General features: G+C 49.6%; 1 protein-coding gene across 2 annotated transcripts in view; it reads left to right on the top strand.

Moving 5' to 3' along the window:
* The window catches only part of ADAM9 (ADAM metallopeptidase domain 9), a 1,404,333-nt gene that overhangs the window by 556,214 nt on the left and 830,724 nt on the right, over positions 1 to 17,395 (top strand). For both annotated transcript variants that reach the window (XM_069617919.1, XM_069617920.1), the window contains exons 9-10: positions 703 to 872; positions 998 to 1,079. In XM_069617919.1, coding sequence (XP_069474020.1) covers positions 703 to 872; positions 998 to 1,079 — 252 coding nt within the window. The remainder of the gene's footprint in view (positions 1 to 702; positions 873 to 997; positions 1,080 to 17,395) is intronic.

Here is a 17,395-nt window from a genome sequence, read left to right on the forward strand (position 1 = left end):
TGGAGAGAGAAGACAAGTGACAGTTTGAAAGATACAGCGAGGGTGGGAGGATTGAGAGTGGAGGAGGTTAGTGAAGTAAGTACATTTAGCAGAGTTAAAACAGTTATCATAGAGAGAGTGATAGGAAAAGTAAGTGAATTGGTTAGAAGAGGTGGGGTGTTTGAGCCAGCGTTGTTCAAGGCGCCTGAGGAAGTGACACATGGAGGGAAGGTGAGAAGTGAGCCATGGTTGGACAGGTTTGCGAGAAGGACGAAATGAGGAGAGAGGATAAAGAGAGAAGGTAGAGGAGGTCTAAAGTAGAGTTAAGGGGCTTTGCAGAGAGAACTAGACAAATCTGTGCTATCATTTGTTCAAATGCTATTTGTAGATTTGCTGCCCTTCCCCAACTAATGTATCATGAAGGATTAATGCTGCATGTGAAGGCAAGCCCATGTGCAAGACTGTGAGTAAGCATGAGTGGACTAAGAGACTTACTGAGTGGCAGCTCTATGCCTGCTATATGTATCACCCATTCTCTGCATCATCCGTTGCACCACTGAGCCTAAACTTAAGGATGTAGAGTTCAAATAAGGAAGAGTTGCCTGCAGAATGATTAGCTTTCCTTTTACTTCAAACAAGTTGCACCACAATTACATTGTGGAAATGTATGTTCTGTGTACTTATGTTGCAGTTCAGTGCGTAACAATTAATTTTATGTTTCAGATGTACATCACACTTAATATCCGCATTGTCCTAGTTGGGTTGGAGATCTGGACTAACCAAAACATGATAACCACGGATGGAAGTGCTGGAGATGTGCTCGGACGATTTGTACAGTGGAGAGAAAAGGAACTTGTTCCCCGTCATAGACATGACAGTGCACAGTTTGTTCTGTAAGAGGCCCCATTTTAATGTTTAGCCATTTTCTCATATTGTTAAGTTCAGTCTTTGCCAGATAGTTTTACATTAAGTGATTAGCATGTTTCATATGTTGAAATTTGCCATTTTGTCGCTGCAGAAAGCAAGGCTTTGGAGGAACTGCTGGGATGGCTTTTGTGGGAACAGTGTGTTCTAGGAGTCATGCAGGAGGGATCAATGTGGTATGTGATCCTTTCTTTATTATAAGAATAGAGTTACGTTTATCGTATTACCTAAAAGTTCCTGTCTAAATTCAGCCGAATTGTGTACACGCAGCATTACTACCAGTAAATTGTATGCCTACAGCATTGTGCCAACTGCATCACTACTGCCCAATTATATGTCTTCAGCATTTTTTCTGCCTAATTTGCATGCACATAGCATTATTATTGGTAAATTGTGTGCCCACAGCATCACTACTGACCAACAGCTTGCCCTTAGCCTCTTTGCAGTCTATACTGCGTGCTCCGAGCATCTTTGCCCTACTATGTAGCCTTTAGCACCTTTATCCAATGCCCTGCTTAACCATGTGACTCTAGCACCACCCACTGCCTAACAGTGTGCCCGCAGCACCACTAGCAACTACCAAACTGTGCTGAGTGCCCCTAGTACCTCTGCCTACACCAACATTGCCAATCCTGCAACTACGTACCTACGGTACCACTGCACCATTGCATACAGACTGCCACGTTGATCTAGCCCAACAGCCAGACCTGCTCTGCCCTGCTCGAACCATGATCATTATCCTGCTCACTACCACCTACATCATCACTGCTCTTCGCCCTCCACCTGACCAACACCTGCAAGCTACTTTAGCCTACTTGCCGCCTACCAACAGTGACACCTGGCGTCCTCACCTGCTGTTGTCCAACATCAAGAGTATCATGCCTAACACAACTAGCAGGTCGCTAGCCACACAGAACAGATCACAACCTCAGGCAGACATACCACCTACCCCATTCCTACCACAATATTTATCAACAGCCTCTAAGCCCCACTTATTCACACCAGAGTGCCCTAACAATCCCTACCTCAATGCACCATACCTCTGAATTCAACACTTCACCAGAAAACCTACACCTAACAAACCTTGCCTACTCAAATTAAGAAATTAAAGATTAGGCGCCAGACTCGAGTCATCTCTCAACCATCCTTGCCCAATCAAATCAAGAAATGAAATACTAGGCTCAAGATTCACACCTACCCGACCTCCACCTAAAAATAGCATTCCACCATCCGGACCTCACCACACCCCTACTGCTACTAGCACCACCAACATTCCTCCAACTATAATCAGGGGTGAACTGATCAATGCCAGATCCTTGCCAGCCCACGCCCTTGACATCTCCGACGCTATAACGACTCTAGACGTTGACTTTTAAGCAGTTACCGAAACGTGGCTCCACGCCACTGCTAGACCTGCACTCTCACTCGTCATCCCTGACAAATACTCAATCACTCGACTCGATAGAGACCCCAACCAAGCCAAAGGAGGAGGTGTCGCCTTCATCTCTAAAACTGCATTAGGTCTTGGACCAATCTCCATCCAAACTCTCCTTTCAGCCGAACTTCTAACTGTCAAACTACCTATATCGGACTCCCGCACCACTACTATACACCTAGTCTACAGACCGCAAGTGCCGGTTTATCCACATTTGAAGAAGATATCATTCTTCTACTGTCCAACAACACCAAGCCAGGATCCCAAATTATTTTACTTGGTGACCTTAACTTGGGATACCAAGATGCTAAAGACCTAAAAGCCATTTCTCTCGCTAGTTCCATCTCTGAACTAGGTTTTAGACACTGAATCTCAGAACCCACCCATATCAAAGGTAGGACCCTAGATTGAATCACGGACCTTAACTGCAACATGTCTAACACACCTTGTGCCTGGACAGACAACCATTTGATCTCTTTCACACTCTTAGTAGACCACAAAATCCTCTGTGCTCACCTCAGGACTTCAGCACACTTCGCTCACAACGCCACAACGTGGATCCAATCCTTTTTAGTCAATAGAATGATGAGAGTATTTTCTCAAACAGTATCAGCTAACCCTGAACCAGTCACATGCGGCGTCCCACAAGGCTCCTGCGTGTCTCCCACCCTTTATAATATATTCACCAAGCCTCTGTTCGACGACCTTGACTATCTGGGTGTCACCTACACTAACTATGCAGATGACACCCAGATACTCATACCTGTCACTGGCGACCATGACAGCAACACCAAACGGCTCAATGAGATCTACAGTATCATCCAAGCCTGGATGGCAAAACACAGACTCTGTCTCAATGACAAGAACACAGAGCTCCTCCTCCTAGAATCTAAACTCAAACTTAACAAACTCAGCAAGCAGTTTGACACCTTCACTATTGATGGAAATCCCATCAAGGTCTCCAAAGAGGTGATCACTCTTGGCATATACATTGACTCCTCTCTAAACCTAACAAGACAGGTCAATGCAGTAGCCTCATCCACAGCCGACACGTGCAAGTTGATTACAGCCAGCAGACCCTTTCTCACTACACCTAATTTCACTACCATAGCCAGAGCTCTAGTACTCTCCAAAATAGACTACTGCAACTCACTCTATCGTGGAACTAGCCAACAAAACCTGAAAAAATGTAAGTCCTACAAAATAACGCCATAAGGGAAGCCCTAAACATTCCCAGATCCCACCACATTTCGGAGTTGAGACGGAACCTCAACTGGCTTTCGATCAAGCAAATGATTGCCCACAAAACTCTCTCTGACACATAAATGTCTGGCCAATTTAGCGCCTCCATATTTGACAAAAAACAATGCACAAAATACTTCAGACCGCCCTATGAGATCAGTGCAGGCACACTCCATCAAAGTCCCAAACCTCAAACTGCAAAAGGCAGGAGGGAACAGTTTCCCAGTACTTGCAGCCAAGTTATGGAACTCCCTACCCCTCTCACTAAGATCTGAACCAGCCTTCCACCCATTCAAAAGAAACACCAACATTTGGCTTTCAACGCAGGAACCTTAGCTTATCCTGCATCCAGCCTGTAACCTGCAAACTACTGGAATACTCCACTTCATCCATTATTTGTAAAGCTTGATCTCTTGCTTATATGCAGCATTCCATAGCTTTGCACATTGTATACCTATGCAAAAATTGTAACTATAAGACTGCTGTAACCTGTGTTCTGAAACACACTGTAATTGTGTAACTGCTGTATATATCAGTATCTCCTGTAATTATGTAACCTGTATATATTGGTATCTCCCGTAATTATGTATATATCAGTATCTCCTGTGATTATGTAACCACTGTATACATCAGTGTCTCCTACTAATTAATCTGTAACATCTTCCTTTTACTGTCACTGTACCTTCTGTAACTATCTTTGTAAGAAATGTGCCCAGATGCCTCTTGGCTAGGAGCGCAATACACATAAACAAACTATACTAAACTAAACATATGTTGTCCCATGACTCTCCCTCTGACTTCCTGTACTGTTGCATGAAAAAGCTTCACCATGCGAGAAGTTAAACTCCACATACGTTTCTCATTGATTTCAGTTAAAGTACTTTGTTAGCCAGGTGAATAGTGCAGTTTTGTTTTTCAAAAATACATAGAAATAGTAAGCAATGTTGAAAGGTCAAAACCTTTATTGGGCTACCATGTGTATTTGCTTGCAAGCTTTCAAGACAACATACATTATTCCTGCAGGCAGTTGTCATACACTGAAAGCAGATTGCCATACTGTAATGAAGATACATCGGACCACCGTATCCATCCATGTCAATAGCAAGCCAAAAGGCACCATTCTGAATGTTTGGGTCCTCCCTTTCCACCTACTCCAAGCCAGCTATATTCCAAGATAAATAAATTCATGTTAAGAGTCCCATGAATGGAAATTAAAGGCAATATGGGTGGGGGACTAGGGAAGAAGAGCCACAGTTATCATCCTCCTTCAAAACAAATTTGATTGTAATCACCAGAGGGAGCATCATTTCTTCAATGTTACTGATAAAGAAGAGGCCATGCTATTGTTAGGCTGGTGTCCTTACAACTCTGTCATACCCTGCCCACTTTATCCTCTTGTGTATTCATTTTGACTATGGCCCCAAATTGCAAGACCCTCAGAATATCTGAAACTGCAGAATGTAATATTGGAATGGTGTGGGATGGTGGTGTGGGGTTGTGGTGTGGATATGGCAGTTCAAATTAACATTGGTGAGATCACTGTCATTTTGAAGAACTTAATGTTTGGACCTGTACTGTCCACTTCAAGATGGCATTTCACACCACATCTCATCAACTCAATTATGTCTAATCCAATAGGACAATTCAATTCTGAAAATGTACCTGGATTCTCAAATGAAAGAGGGGAGAATTGGGATATATGTCTCTTCCTTTAGTAATACTAGGTTATTTAAGGCCGATTCTCTGAAGCCATTTATCATAAGGGTAGCAAGTTCCTTTATTAAAAAGCCATTAGTAGGCCTATAACCTCCAGGATGTTACTGTTCATCTCAGCTTGGCTAGCATGAGTATTTCATGGAGTCCTTCCCTTACCCTTATACAGTGTTGAAGATACTTTTTCTGACAAACTGGACAGCATAGGATCCACAGATGCATAGCCGGGTCAGGGGCAATTGGCAATACTATTTGGTGTGAGGACAGCCAGTTATTTTATACCCCCCCACATATCATCTTTTCGTTTTCATTGCATGCTCCATTCACTTTTCTAACTCCTTTTATTGTTAATCTGTTCTGCTTCTACCCACACATTTTGCTTGTATAGCTATCCTTTTGTTTTTAAATTCTTTATTCATGCATTTCAAAAAATAGAACAGAATTCATCAACAGGGATAGAATATACAAAATTGCTTCCGCAAACCCAACTTTTCTGCAAATACCTACATAGCTTCCTAACAAATAAAATAAGCATATCTAATTGACATAACATATTATCTTGGGAGGATAGCTCAGGTGCAACTCGCTTGCCTTGGAAGCAAAACGACATAGAGCAACACAGGTTCGATACCCGGGTCCGTGCTTAGAGACCTCTGGGTATTAAGCGTGTTATAAATAACCATTTATAATTATATTAAGTAATTGACAGAAATAACTATCCCTAGAAACAACAATTCTGCAATTATACAAAAAAAAACCACACATCTAGCAAACCTCCCCCCCCCACCACAGTAAAGCCCCCCTCCATTTCTAATCACTGTAAAACTTATCACAGCTCAGCAAACCATCACTAACCATATAAATCGTTAAAGGGCTCCCCCAACTCCAAATGATGATCTTCTCAGTCTAGCATAACCTTTTCAAAGCGAGACAGAACCTGCTATTCATTCATCAAATCCTCCACCTGAACTTTCAATTCAATGTTAATAAACTGACCGAGGTTGTTTTAGGTAATGGTAAAACATGCAAAGGTTTGTCGCTAAATGTTTGTGCATAGTAGTTTGTCATTTATATAGCTCCTTTATCCCATTAATATGGCCTCAACACGCTTGTGACGGGAACACCCACGGGGGACCGAAGTCCAGGTATGGGAACATTCTCAGACAGGGCTTAGAAGGCGTGTGTGCATTTGGCCAAGACTAGGAATTAGGTGGGCTGGCTAAGCTCCATTAAGCAATCCCAAGAGGTCAGGCATGGGGGTGGGCACTGAGGGAGGTCAGGAGAGTGTGCAACTGCAAGAGCCTTGTTATGTGTCCAGCTAGTTCGAATTTTGTTGTAGGTCATCACTATATTATTATGCGTGTGGATGGGTAGACGTGCCTGCTGCTGATGTCCACCGAAGAGGTGTGTTTATATGTGTCTTGAAACTCGGATGGAGCTTATCTTCGATGAAGCCATGTGGTCAGATCGTTTGTGAGAAAAAGACAAGCTACCCTCATAGACTCTTCTAAGCTCTATAAAACGGATACCCCCATAAAGTCTTAAAAGTGCAATAGACAGGCTACCCTGGCGCATCTTCTATGCGTGGTAGAAAGGCTACCATACTGTCTTATGATCCTAGGATTATAGATCCTCTAAGTGCAATAGACCGGCCACCCTTATAGTATTTCTATACCTTCTCCAGCATGGGGTCTGGCATGGATTCACATGCTCATGAATATTCCCTGTCGTCAGGCTGGGAATCCTCGGTAAAGAAAAAAACCAGTATCAGTTTCGTTTCTGATCTGTCTTTCGTAGTAATAACCAATCACTGGTCTCTGCGTCATACTGACCACAGCCAATGACTGCCCTCTACCTAAGCACCGCCTCTGGCAGCCATCTTCAGATTTTTACCGCACGTTCATGTGTTGGGATCCTCGTGCTATTGCTCTCGAGCGTTAGTGCTAATTTTTCACGTTTTTTCTCAAAGACTTCATTTTTTCGGTCAAAAGAGCCTCAAGCTCCACCGACTCTCCATCCGATCAACGGGGACCCATGTCGGATTCGTCTGCGCCCCTCAAGGGTGAAAATTTCGTCGAGCTACGCTTTTGGAGGACTCCAGAAGTTTCTCAGGCCCGGACATGGCCCAGGAGAAGGGAAGCTCGACGCCCGGAAAGCTGTTCAGGATCTGCCCTGGATGCCAGCTGCAGAACGTCTTTAAGGAGGACGAACACTCCTTTTGTCTCTACTGCTTACATGAGGACAAGACGCACGTGGAGAAGGACTGTGCGTTTTGCGGCAATATGTCGGAGCGGACCATGAAGGACCGCCATCAACGTCTCGCCAACTGGCTGGAAGGGAAGAGCCCGTCAGGCGAGAAGAAGAGGAAGAAATCCGAGCGGTCTTCTAAGACCTTTGAGGACGCCCCGGCGACGGGGGTCCAACACAAGGCCAAGCACCGCGAGTCCGCTGGCACCGGGAGCGCCGAACGGTCGGGCTCTACGGGCGCCAGGCAGGGCGCACCCTCCCCGGCACCTTCAGCCACGAGCCAACGCTCTGGGTCGGGTAAGAGGAAGGGCGAGCACCCGGCGAAGCTCCTGGAGAGGCCCCGGTCGAGCTCGAAGGCCCTATCGGAGGGGGAGCGAGGCAGTGTCCCCCCCTTCAAGGATAAGGCGGTGAGCGCACCTAAGGTGGTGAAGGCCTTAATCCATCCGGCCAAGCCCTCTATCGATACTGTCGCGGCGGCCCTGGCTCAGCCTGTGGAGGCTACACCAGTGGTGGCGACCTCGGGGCTCAGAGTCTCCCTGCCACCTCGGAGGGAGTCCTCTTTTGTGCCCATCGATAGGACCCCCGTGAAATCCCCGGCGGGGAAGAAAAAGGGGGGGCAGGGCGTCGTCGTAGATTCGGCCTCAACCTTGGAGGAAGAGCTGATTGAGGTCTTAAGCCACGGCCTTGGCGTGGAAGAAGACCGGCCCGTCGGGATGGATCCTGACGCAGGTGACGACGACATCGTCGAGGGTGCCGACGGGGCCCCTGATCGCCCGTCGGATTCCCCTCTGCCAGCGCCGCAAGACAACTCGGCGGCCATTTTGTTGGCTATACAGTCCTTATGTTCAGAGATAAGGACGAGACTACCGTTACCGACGGAGGAACCTCTCCTGTCGGGGGATCCTGAACCGGGACCTTCTGGTGCTCCCCCGCCCAAGAAAAGAAGGATTCACCCTCCACCTCCTTTTCAGCCGTCGCGCCCCGTCCAGCCCTCCTCCCCGTCCACCCGAGGGGATGATACGGGGACTGACACGGCAGCGATGGGTACGGACGACGAGGTATACGACGAGGATATACCGTCGTCACCTCCCACCAGGGCTTCTCCGCCCGACGAGATTGGATCGTTCCACTCCATGATAGCCAGGGCATCCGAGCTTTTCCAACTCTGCCCTGAGGAGAAGAAAAAGGAAGGATTCCTTTATCAACGGTGCGAGGCCAAGAGGAAGACGGTCCTCGCGGTGCCTCTACTGGACGACATTTGGGATGAGGGCCTCGCCCTCCTCAAGAACCCTTCCACGACGCCAGCTAGAAGAGACCGGTACGAGAAGAAGTACCGGGTCCCGGACGCGGCCCCCCTGTGCCTCCGGGCGCAGCCTACCCCGGACTCCGTCGTCTCCGCGGCGGCCAGGAAGAAAGCGGGGGGGGGGTGCGGCCTCCACATCGACTTCCCCACCAGACGGCGAGGGAAAGAAATTGGACGCTATGGGACGCAGGGTCATCTCGTCTGCAGCGACGACGATTAAAGCGGCCAACGCCTTGGCTATCGTGGCCCGCTACCACAGGGAGCTATGGTACAAACTGGCTCCCCTGCTGGACTTCCTACCGGACGACAAGAGGGCGGATGCCCTGGAGATCCTACAGGAAGGCGAGGTGGCGTCAGACCACGCCATCACTATTGCGACGGACATCGCCGACACTGGGTTTCGCCAGTTGGGCAACGGCGTGTGCCTTAGGCGGCGTGGATGGCTCAAGGCTACGGACTTCCGTCAAGACGTACAGACCAACCTGTTTGGGAAAACAGTGGACGATTCCCTTCAGGCCATTTAAGCGGACACTGAGACGGCCCGGGCCCTTGGGGTTCTGCAGCAACGACGGACGCCCTTTCGGAGCAGCGGAGGCAAGGGCGCCTCCAAAGGTTCCGGCGGCGGTTTCTCCACCTACCGTCAAGCGGTCCGCTTCTCGTCTCAGGAGGCCTACAGAGGACGAGGCAAGTCTGGCGGACCCCGCCGTCGTCGCCAAGGAGGTCAAGGCGGCAAAGCCTCGTCGAAACAGGATTGAACCGGCCATGGGGTCGGGCCCCCACCGAAGCACCCCGGTGGGAGGCCGGCTGGCGAGCTTCGTCAGCGTGTGGGAGTCCATCTCCACCGACCGTTGGGTGCTGGAAGCCTTAGCCCGGGGCCACGCGCTCGAGTTTCAAAGAAGGTGCCCGCGCGTCCCCCCCGTGGCCAGGAAAGAGCTTCACGTCCCTCAGCTTCTCCTGGAGGTAAAGGCGATGCTCAGGAAGGGCGCCATCGAACTCGTCCCAAAGAGGCTTCGGGGCTCCGGAGTTTACTCGAGATACTTCCTCGTGAAGAAGAAGACGGGAGGATGGCGCCCCATCCTAGACCTGCGACGTCTGAACAAGTTCATCAAGGCGCAGAAGTTCCGGATGGTCACCCTCCAGCACGTCCTGGGGCAGCTGGAGGAAGGAGACTTCCTGTCGTCGTTGGATTTGGAGGATGCCTACTTCCATATTCCCATCCTAAAGGGGCACCGAAAATTCCTCAGGTTTGTGGTCCAAGGGCGTCACTACCAGTTCAAAGCCCTCCCCTTCGGACTACGGTCGGCACCCAGGGTATTCACCAAGTGCCTTGCACCGGTGGCGGCGCAGCTGCGCCGCGAGGGGATCCACGTCTACCCCTACCTGGACGAGTGGCTCATCCGAGCCAAGACGAGGGAGCTCGCCGTGGAGCACACGGCAAGGACCGTCCAACTTCTCACGGACCCGGGATTCTCCGTGAACTACGCAAGTCCCACCTGGTACCCGTGCAAAACGCACTGTTTCTGGGAGCGAAGCTCGACAGTGTCCCTTCTGGCCTCCCCGTCAGAGGAAAGGACCAGGTCCATCCTGGGCAAGGTACAGCGGATGTTGGTTTCCGACGCGGCCAAGGTGAGTGTCCATCAAGTCCCTCCTCGGAATGATGTCTTCTTGCATCTACCTCATTCCCATGTGCAGGCTCCGGATGCGCCCGTTGCAGGAGTTCCTGGATGCACGCTGCATCCAAACGACGGGCGGCTTCTAGGAGAGGATCACACTCGACGAGAGTTTCCGCCGAGCGGTCCGGTGGTGGGGCAACCGCGCGCATCTGACGGCGGGCATGGACTTCCAGACCACCAGGAGACAGTGACCACGGATGCCTCCCTGGAAGGGTGGGGAGCGCACACCGAAAACCTGCACGCGAGAGGCCTTTGGCTCCCGACGGAGAAGTCCCTCCATATCAACGTCCTGGAGCTCCGTGCAGTGTTCTGGGCCCTCAGGTCCTTCCTTCCGTCCCTCAAGGGCAAGGTGGTGAGGATCTTCACCGACAACACCACCACCATGTTTTACATCAGGAAACAGGGCGGAACCAGGTCCCCAGCGCTGTCCAAGGAGGCGCAGGACCTGTGGCATTGGGCCGTCGCCCAAAGGATGTTTCTGGTGCCGTTTCATCTGGCAGGGATAAAAACACCATCGCCGACTCACTCAGCAGGGAGCTGCGCTCGTGCCACGAGTGGGAACTACGGCAGGATCTAGTGGATCGCCTCTTCCGACGGTGGGGCACACCCCAGATCGACCTGTTCGCGACGGCGACGAACTCCAAGTGCCGGAGGTTCGCCAGCAGGTTTCCCCAGGCGAGGAGCATGGGCGATGCTTTCTCGTTCCCCTGGGAGGGCCTGTTCCTCTACGCGTTCCCTCCTTTGCCACTGCTAATCCGGCTCGTCAACCAGCTCAAGAGGTCACGGTGCAGGATGATCCTCATTGCACCTGCGTGGCCGAGGCAGATATGGTTCCCGGACCTTCTGGACTTGTCAGCGTCCCCGCCAATCAAGCTGCCGGTGGACGCGGATCTACTCTCCAGGGAAGGAGGCGCCATCCTCCACCACGACCCGAAATCGCTGAACTTGCAGGCCTGGCTCCTGCAGCGCTAGAGTTTGGAGGATACGACATACCGGCCGACTGCAGAGAGGTTCTTGCAAAGGCCAGGGCGTCCTCGACTCTTAAATGCTACGGACACAAATGGAAGAGGTTCTCTGTCTGGTGCCACGCACAGAAGATTAACCCTCTACGGATTACGGCTCCCCAGGTACTGCTGTACCTGCTGACGCTGGCCAAAGCTGGACTGGCACACGCGTCCATCAAGATTCATCTTGCTGCGATCTCCCGATACACCAGAACCACGGGCCGGACGTCCTTGTGGTCTCATCGTCTGGTGAAAGAGTTCATGAACGGACTGTTCAGATCGTTCCCGCCGGTGAAGGCGCCGGCCCCGGCGTGGGAGCTCAACGTGGTGCTGACCAAGCTCATGGGACCTCCGTTCGAGCCTCTGCACTCGGCCCCGTTGAAGTTTCTGTCGTGGAAAACAGCGTTTCTTGTGGCCATCACCTCCGCACAACGGGTGGGAGAGATCCAGGCCCTTTCCTGCAAGGCTCCGTACTTGACTTTTCACGACACGAGGGTAGTGCTCAGGACGCACCCCTCCTTCATGCCCAAGGTACCGTCGGACTTCCATCTCAACGAACCCTTGGTGTTGCCTGTGTTCTTCCCGTCGCCTTCGTCGCCGGCTGAGAGGACTTTGCACTCGCTGGATGTGGCTAGAGCGCTGAAGTTCTACGTGGACCGCACGAAGTGTTTTCGGAAGACATCACAACTCTTTGTGAACTTTGGACCTGTCAATCAGGGGAAGGCTCTCTCGAAGGCTTCCATTTCCAGATGGCTCTCCGGCTGTATCATGTACTGTCATCGGTTGGCAAACTGACCGCTGCCTGGCCATCCGAGAGCCCATTCCACCAGAGCGATCGCAGCTACCACGGCGTTCCTTTCTGGTGTGCCCCTGCTGGACATATGTAGGGCTGCTACGTGGAGGTCGACGCACACCTTCACGAAATTCTACTGCGTCGATCGGGATTCCAGGGAGGAGTCCAGGGTCGGCCAAGCAGTGCTGCGCAACCTGTTCGCCTGAGGTGAGCCTGGTGAGGAGGTAAGATGCTTAATGTTAAGTTTGCTGTACTGCTTAATGTTGAGCCTTTGCCACCTCCCGTGGTTGTGCATGTGTGTACTGCTATGTATTCTTTATTCATGAGCATGTGAATCCATGCCAGACCCCATGCTGGAGAAGGAACAAGTTACTTACCTGTAACTGTTGTTCTCCAGCATGGGTCTGGCATGGATTCACATGCGAACCCTCCCGCCTACCCCTCTGCGGCTCTTCACTTGGTCATACTGCCACTTCACGTGCTTCCGAATCTGAAGATGGCTGCCAGAGGCGGTGCTTAGGTAGAGGGCAGTCATTGGCTGTGGTCAGTATGACGCAGAGACCAGTGATTGGTTATTACTACGAAAGACAGATCAGAAACGAAACTGATACTGGTTTTTTTCTTTACCGAGGATTCCCAGCCTGACGACGGGGAATATTCATGAGCATGTGAATCCATGCCAGACCCATGCTGGAGAAGAACAGTTACAGGTAAGTAACTTGTTCCTTCTAAGTTCTATTATAGGCTACCATCGGACATCTTCTGAATGCAAAAACAAGGAAACTGCAAATGTCTTCAATGTGCTACAAAGGCTAACTCATAAGGCCAGTGCTATTAAGATGACCTTTCTTCCGAAGGTTCTGTATATCAATCAATCGCTTACACTGCGATTTTCCCAAACGCTGCAGCAGAGGATTGATAGGATTTTTCAGAGCTTTTTATGGAGCGAAAAAGAGAGACCAAAAATGGCTATCCTTTTGTGAGTCCACCTTCTGGATGTTGCAGTCCTTCGACACATTTAAAATTCATTTGGACATCATCAGTGAACTGATGTTTTCTCATGGTTTGTCATTGTACTCTTTCTTGATCATCTGCAAAGCACATTCTGTGAAAGTGCAGTATTAACAAAATGCTGAATGGACTGACAGCCCGTGAGCAGAGGTTTCCTTGAAAGCTGAGACTGTTGATGTGCAAGGAGGCAAGACATGCTGGTATGTAGCTCTCGCTTTCAATTTCTCTTTTCCTTCCCCCAACCTTTTCTTTGTGCCCAGTTCTTGTTCTGATCCTGCTTTCATCTGCTCCCTACTTCATCCCTGTGGTTTTCTTCTCTCTCATCCTTCGTGCTTTCTTCCTTCCTTAACTGCCACCTGTACATCATTTGTACATCTCTCTCTCTCTCTCTCTCTCTCTCTCTCTCTGTCTCTCTCTCTCTCTCCCTCTCTCTCTCTCTCTCTCTCTCTCTCTTTCTCTCTCTCTTTCTGTCTCTCTCGCTGTCTCTCTCACACGCACACACTCAATCACTCCTTCCCACCTTTTGTGGCCAGTGATCACCTTCACCCTTTTCTTTGAACCTCCTATTTTGCCCGTATCCCAAACTCCCACCCAGGAATTATCTTCATCTCCATGCTCTCACCTACCTCATACCCAGGAAATATCTGCATCACCATGCTCTCATATTGGGTCTTGGTGAGGGACTCACTAGTTCTTCCCTGATGGTCCTGCTTTGGTTTTCTTGGGTTTGGACTCAGTTCTAGATTACCTCCTTTTCTCTCTTTTCCTTTGCTCTACTCCAGTATTTCTCATGCGGCCCATGCTTTCTTGGTGGGTTGCTCTAGAAAGGGAATGCCCCTCCTGTCTCCATGCCCAGTGCATGAACCCCAAACTGCTCCATAATCCTGGTCGGGCAGGGTACACTACAATATAGAATTCATGAGACACTTCCCCCCTGGGATTCCTAGGTTTGTACTGTCTCCCTTTCTTTCCCTCCCTTAGGATGCAGACTTTCTCGACCCCAAACTATTTCTGTGCACTGAGAACTAATGTGGATACTATTAAAGGGAGGCAAAGACTATCTTGCTAACCTTTATTAGAGTAAGGAGGGAACTAATTTGTTGCTTATTGAGTTCGGTTTTGCATTAGGAATGGTGAACCTGGAGGTAAACTAGAGGAAGAGGCTTGGTAGAGCATGTAATTGGGTAGGGTTTTGTGTGAGAGGGAACTTAATTGAAGCTTCTTTGTTCAGGGCTACTGTCTTGTCCTCTTGCACCTTTTCTGTGCTCTCTTTGTGCCACTCCCTTCATGTATCTACCCACAGCCATCATCCTGGGCTACCCTTTGCATCTTGCACCTGCAACCCATGCTGCTACCAGACCATTCACTTTCCTCTTAGTCGTCTAACCTGGGCCTTTTCGGGGGTGGCATCTTCTGACTGCCCTCAGTTTGTCTATTTCAATACAACTGTAATCCCACCAGCTTCTCCTGCTCCATTCAGAATGCTGCTTGTGAGGCTTTCACAGTACGGTTCCTTTGTTCACTCCCACAGTGTCCCAAAGTGCAAAATTGTGTTTGGGGGTTCTTTTCTCTTACACACACTATTTTGCTCTGACTGCTGGTGCTGTGTGTGGGGTAAAGTGGTGTTTGAATTGTGGGGGTGTTGCAGGCCCAGTTACAGGTGCATTAGCGGAGGTTCGTTGGGTCTGCATTTAGATGCATTTGCAGAACTGTGCGAGGATTCCAGTACTAGGATGGTGAAGGGTCTTGTGGTTGGAATTGTGGTGCAGTGTTTGTGTGTGTGTAGGGTAGGATGCGGGAGCGAGGATGTGGTCCCATGCCAGGGTGGTGATGGATTGCTGCAGGTCAGGGTTTAGGCACACAGGTGGAGCTGCGAGTGTATCCAAATGTTAGTTTGGCGGTGGTCCTGCAGGTCTACCCTGAAGTGTGCTGACCAAACTGTCTGAATGGAGGAAAGAGCTGTGGGGCAGGTTTGAGGTGCATCAGTATAGCATTTTCCACTGTTAGTGATAGTGTGGGGGTACTGCACGTTGGGTACTGAGGTACACTGACAGCTGTGCATTGGGTTGTTGAGGCTGGTTTATTCCTGGCTGAGGACATAGATCTTTGAAAGAACACATATATGTCTGGTATTTTGAGGGCTTGAATGCATTGTCTGTTTTCTGATATGCCTTACATTGAGCAGTGTTTTGAAACAAAGCATTTGTTATACACCACAATTAAAATAAAATATCTGATTCTTCAAGACCAGTTGCAGATCTGACCACTTCTTTCCCTCATTCACTATGAGACAATGCCCTCCTCAAGCAGACATTGCCCCACACAGTGCCCCTTTTCTCTACAGAATGGTAAGTAGACCTCATCTGACTACCGAGGAGAATCATCTTTGAGGATCTCAGAGCAAAGAATAAATAGCTTCTGGACATTGGGATGATAGAATGTGGACCACAAATGAGAACTCACTTGTGGTTTACCAGAGCTGTTTTGCAATTGCAAATAAAGCTGGAGTGCTCCTGCTCATGATTGATTGTAGTCCTCCTTCCGGTCATAATTTTCCCTTTCAGTGAGGCAGGTCAATATGGTGAACACTGTTCAGAATCTATCTGACTGTATGACTGGCTCTTTGTACTGGACTTTCAGGGCGACTACATGCGCATCTTGATCTGTAGCACCCACCATCGCTTTGTGGCAGTGGATGGGTATTAACAAACCAGGTATTGCCATTTGGTATCAGAGTTTTCAACAAGGTAATGGGGGGCATGTGTTGCCTCTGTTTGGTTTAAGAAGATGGAGGTATATTTCTGCCTGGATGACAAGATACCCACTCCAAATCAATCTCAATCTTACCTTGTGCTGGATCTGGCCTTATTGTTAATCCTTTCCATCAACTGAAAAAAATCCTTTCTGCTTCTCTGCCAGAGAGTCCAATATATTACTGTCCTTTGAATACGAGAAGTGGCCAGGCTTTCCAAACTTCAGAGTGCTGCACTCTTAGTGAGTTTGCTTGACCATGTCCTTGATGAACTTCATCCTACTATTGCTATGTTAGAGAGCCCTCTTGTATATATCTTTCGAATGGATTGTGTCCTCCAATGTATTCCTCATCTATAATGTCCACAGCTGTGCTGCTTTGTAATTTTTTCGGCAGAGGGCGTCCTTGCGTCGATGGTGTCGGGTCGATGTCCCTCGAAGGCCTCCATCGAGGGTGATGTCATTGGATGTTATAAGTAGCACGCACGGTGCCCGTAGCCTCAGTTCCGTTTTTTCCGCAAACGTGTTTGCTTCGAGAACTCGGCGCGCCTCGTGTCTTCTACTTTGTATTGTGCGATTATGTCTTCTTCTGTCACCCCGACGACTCCGCGGTCTGGCATCAAGAAATGTCAGGACTGCGGGTCCAAGATGTCCATCACAGACAAGCACTGTATCTACTTGTGGTGCCGGGCCAGGATGACTGCCCGAAGTGTCACTAGTTGACTGCTAAGGCCTTGCGGGAGCGTAAGGGAAAATTAAAGGTAGGCCGTGTTTCCAAACCCCGTAAATCCAAATTGGCTGGCATGTCGACCGACGAGTCGAGAGAGTCTCCTCGTCGGAAAACGTCCAGACGATCTAGGTCCCGGAGTGGTTTGCGCCACTCGTCCTCTTCGGCGAAGAGGTCCAGGAAACGGCATCACCGTTCGCCTTCCCCGTCCTCGTCGGATGACGGCTACCCGAAAAAGTTGTCTTGCTCCACTAAATCCTCTACCCCGAGGAATGGGAGGCTTTTCGGGAGTAAATGTTGCAGATTTTTCTATCTCATGGCACAGTTCCGTCCACGCCTTCGGTTGAAGCCGGCAAGGAATGGTCTCGGTCCGATGCTTGTGTGCTCTCAGGCCCAGGCATTCGCACGATAAACATCGGAAGCCTTCAAGGCCCCATTCAGACAAGGCTTCAGGGGATCGCCAGAGACGTGTCAGGTCCAGGTCACGGTCTTTGTCTCCCACCAAACAGTCGTAGCCTGTGAAGCTGTCGAAGAAGGTATCAACGCCATCGGTGCTGTGTCCGTCGAGTGAGTCTGCCAGGTCTTTACCTGAG

This window comes from Ambystoma mexicanum, chromosome 10 (assembly GCF_040938575.1).
Source record: "Ambystoma mexicanum isolate Mex_15411 chromosome 10, UKY_AmexF1_1, whole genome shotgun sequence".
Taxonomy (NCBI): Eukaryota; Metazoa; Chordata; class Amphibia; order Caudata; family Ambystomatidae; genus Ambystoma; species Ambystoma mexicanum.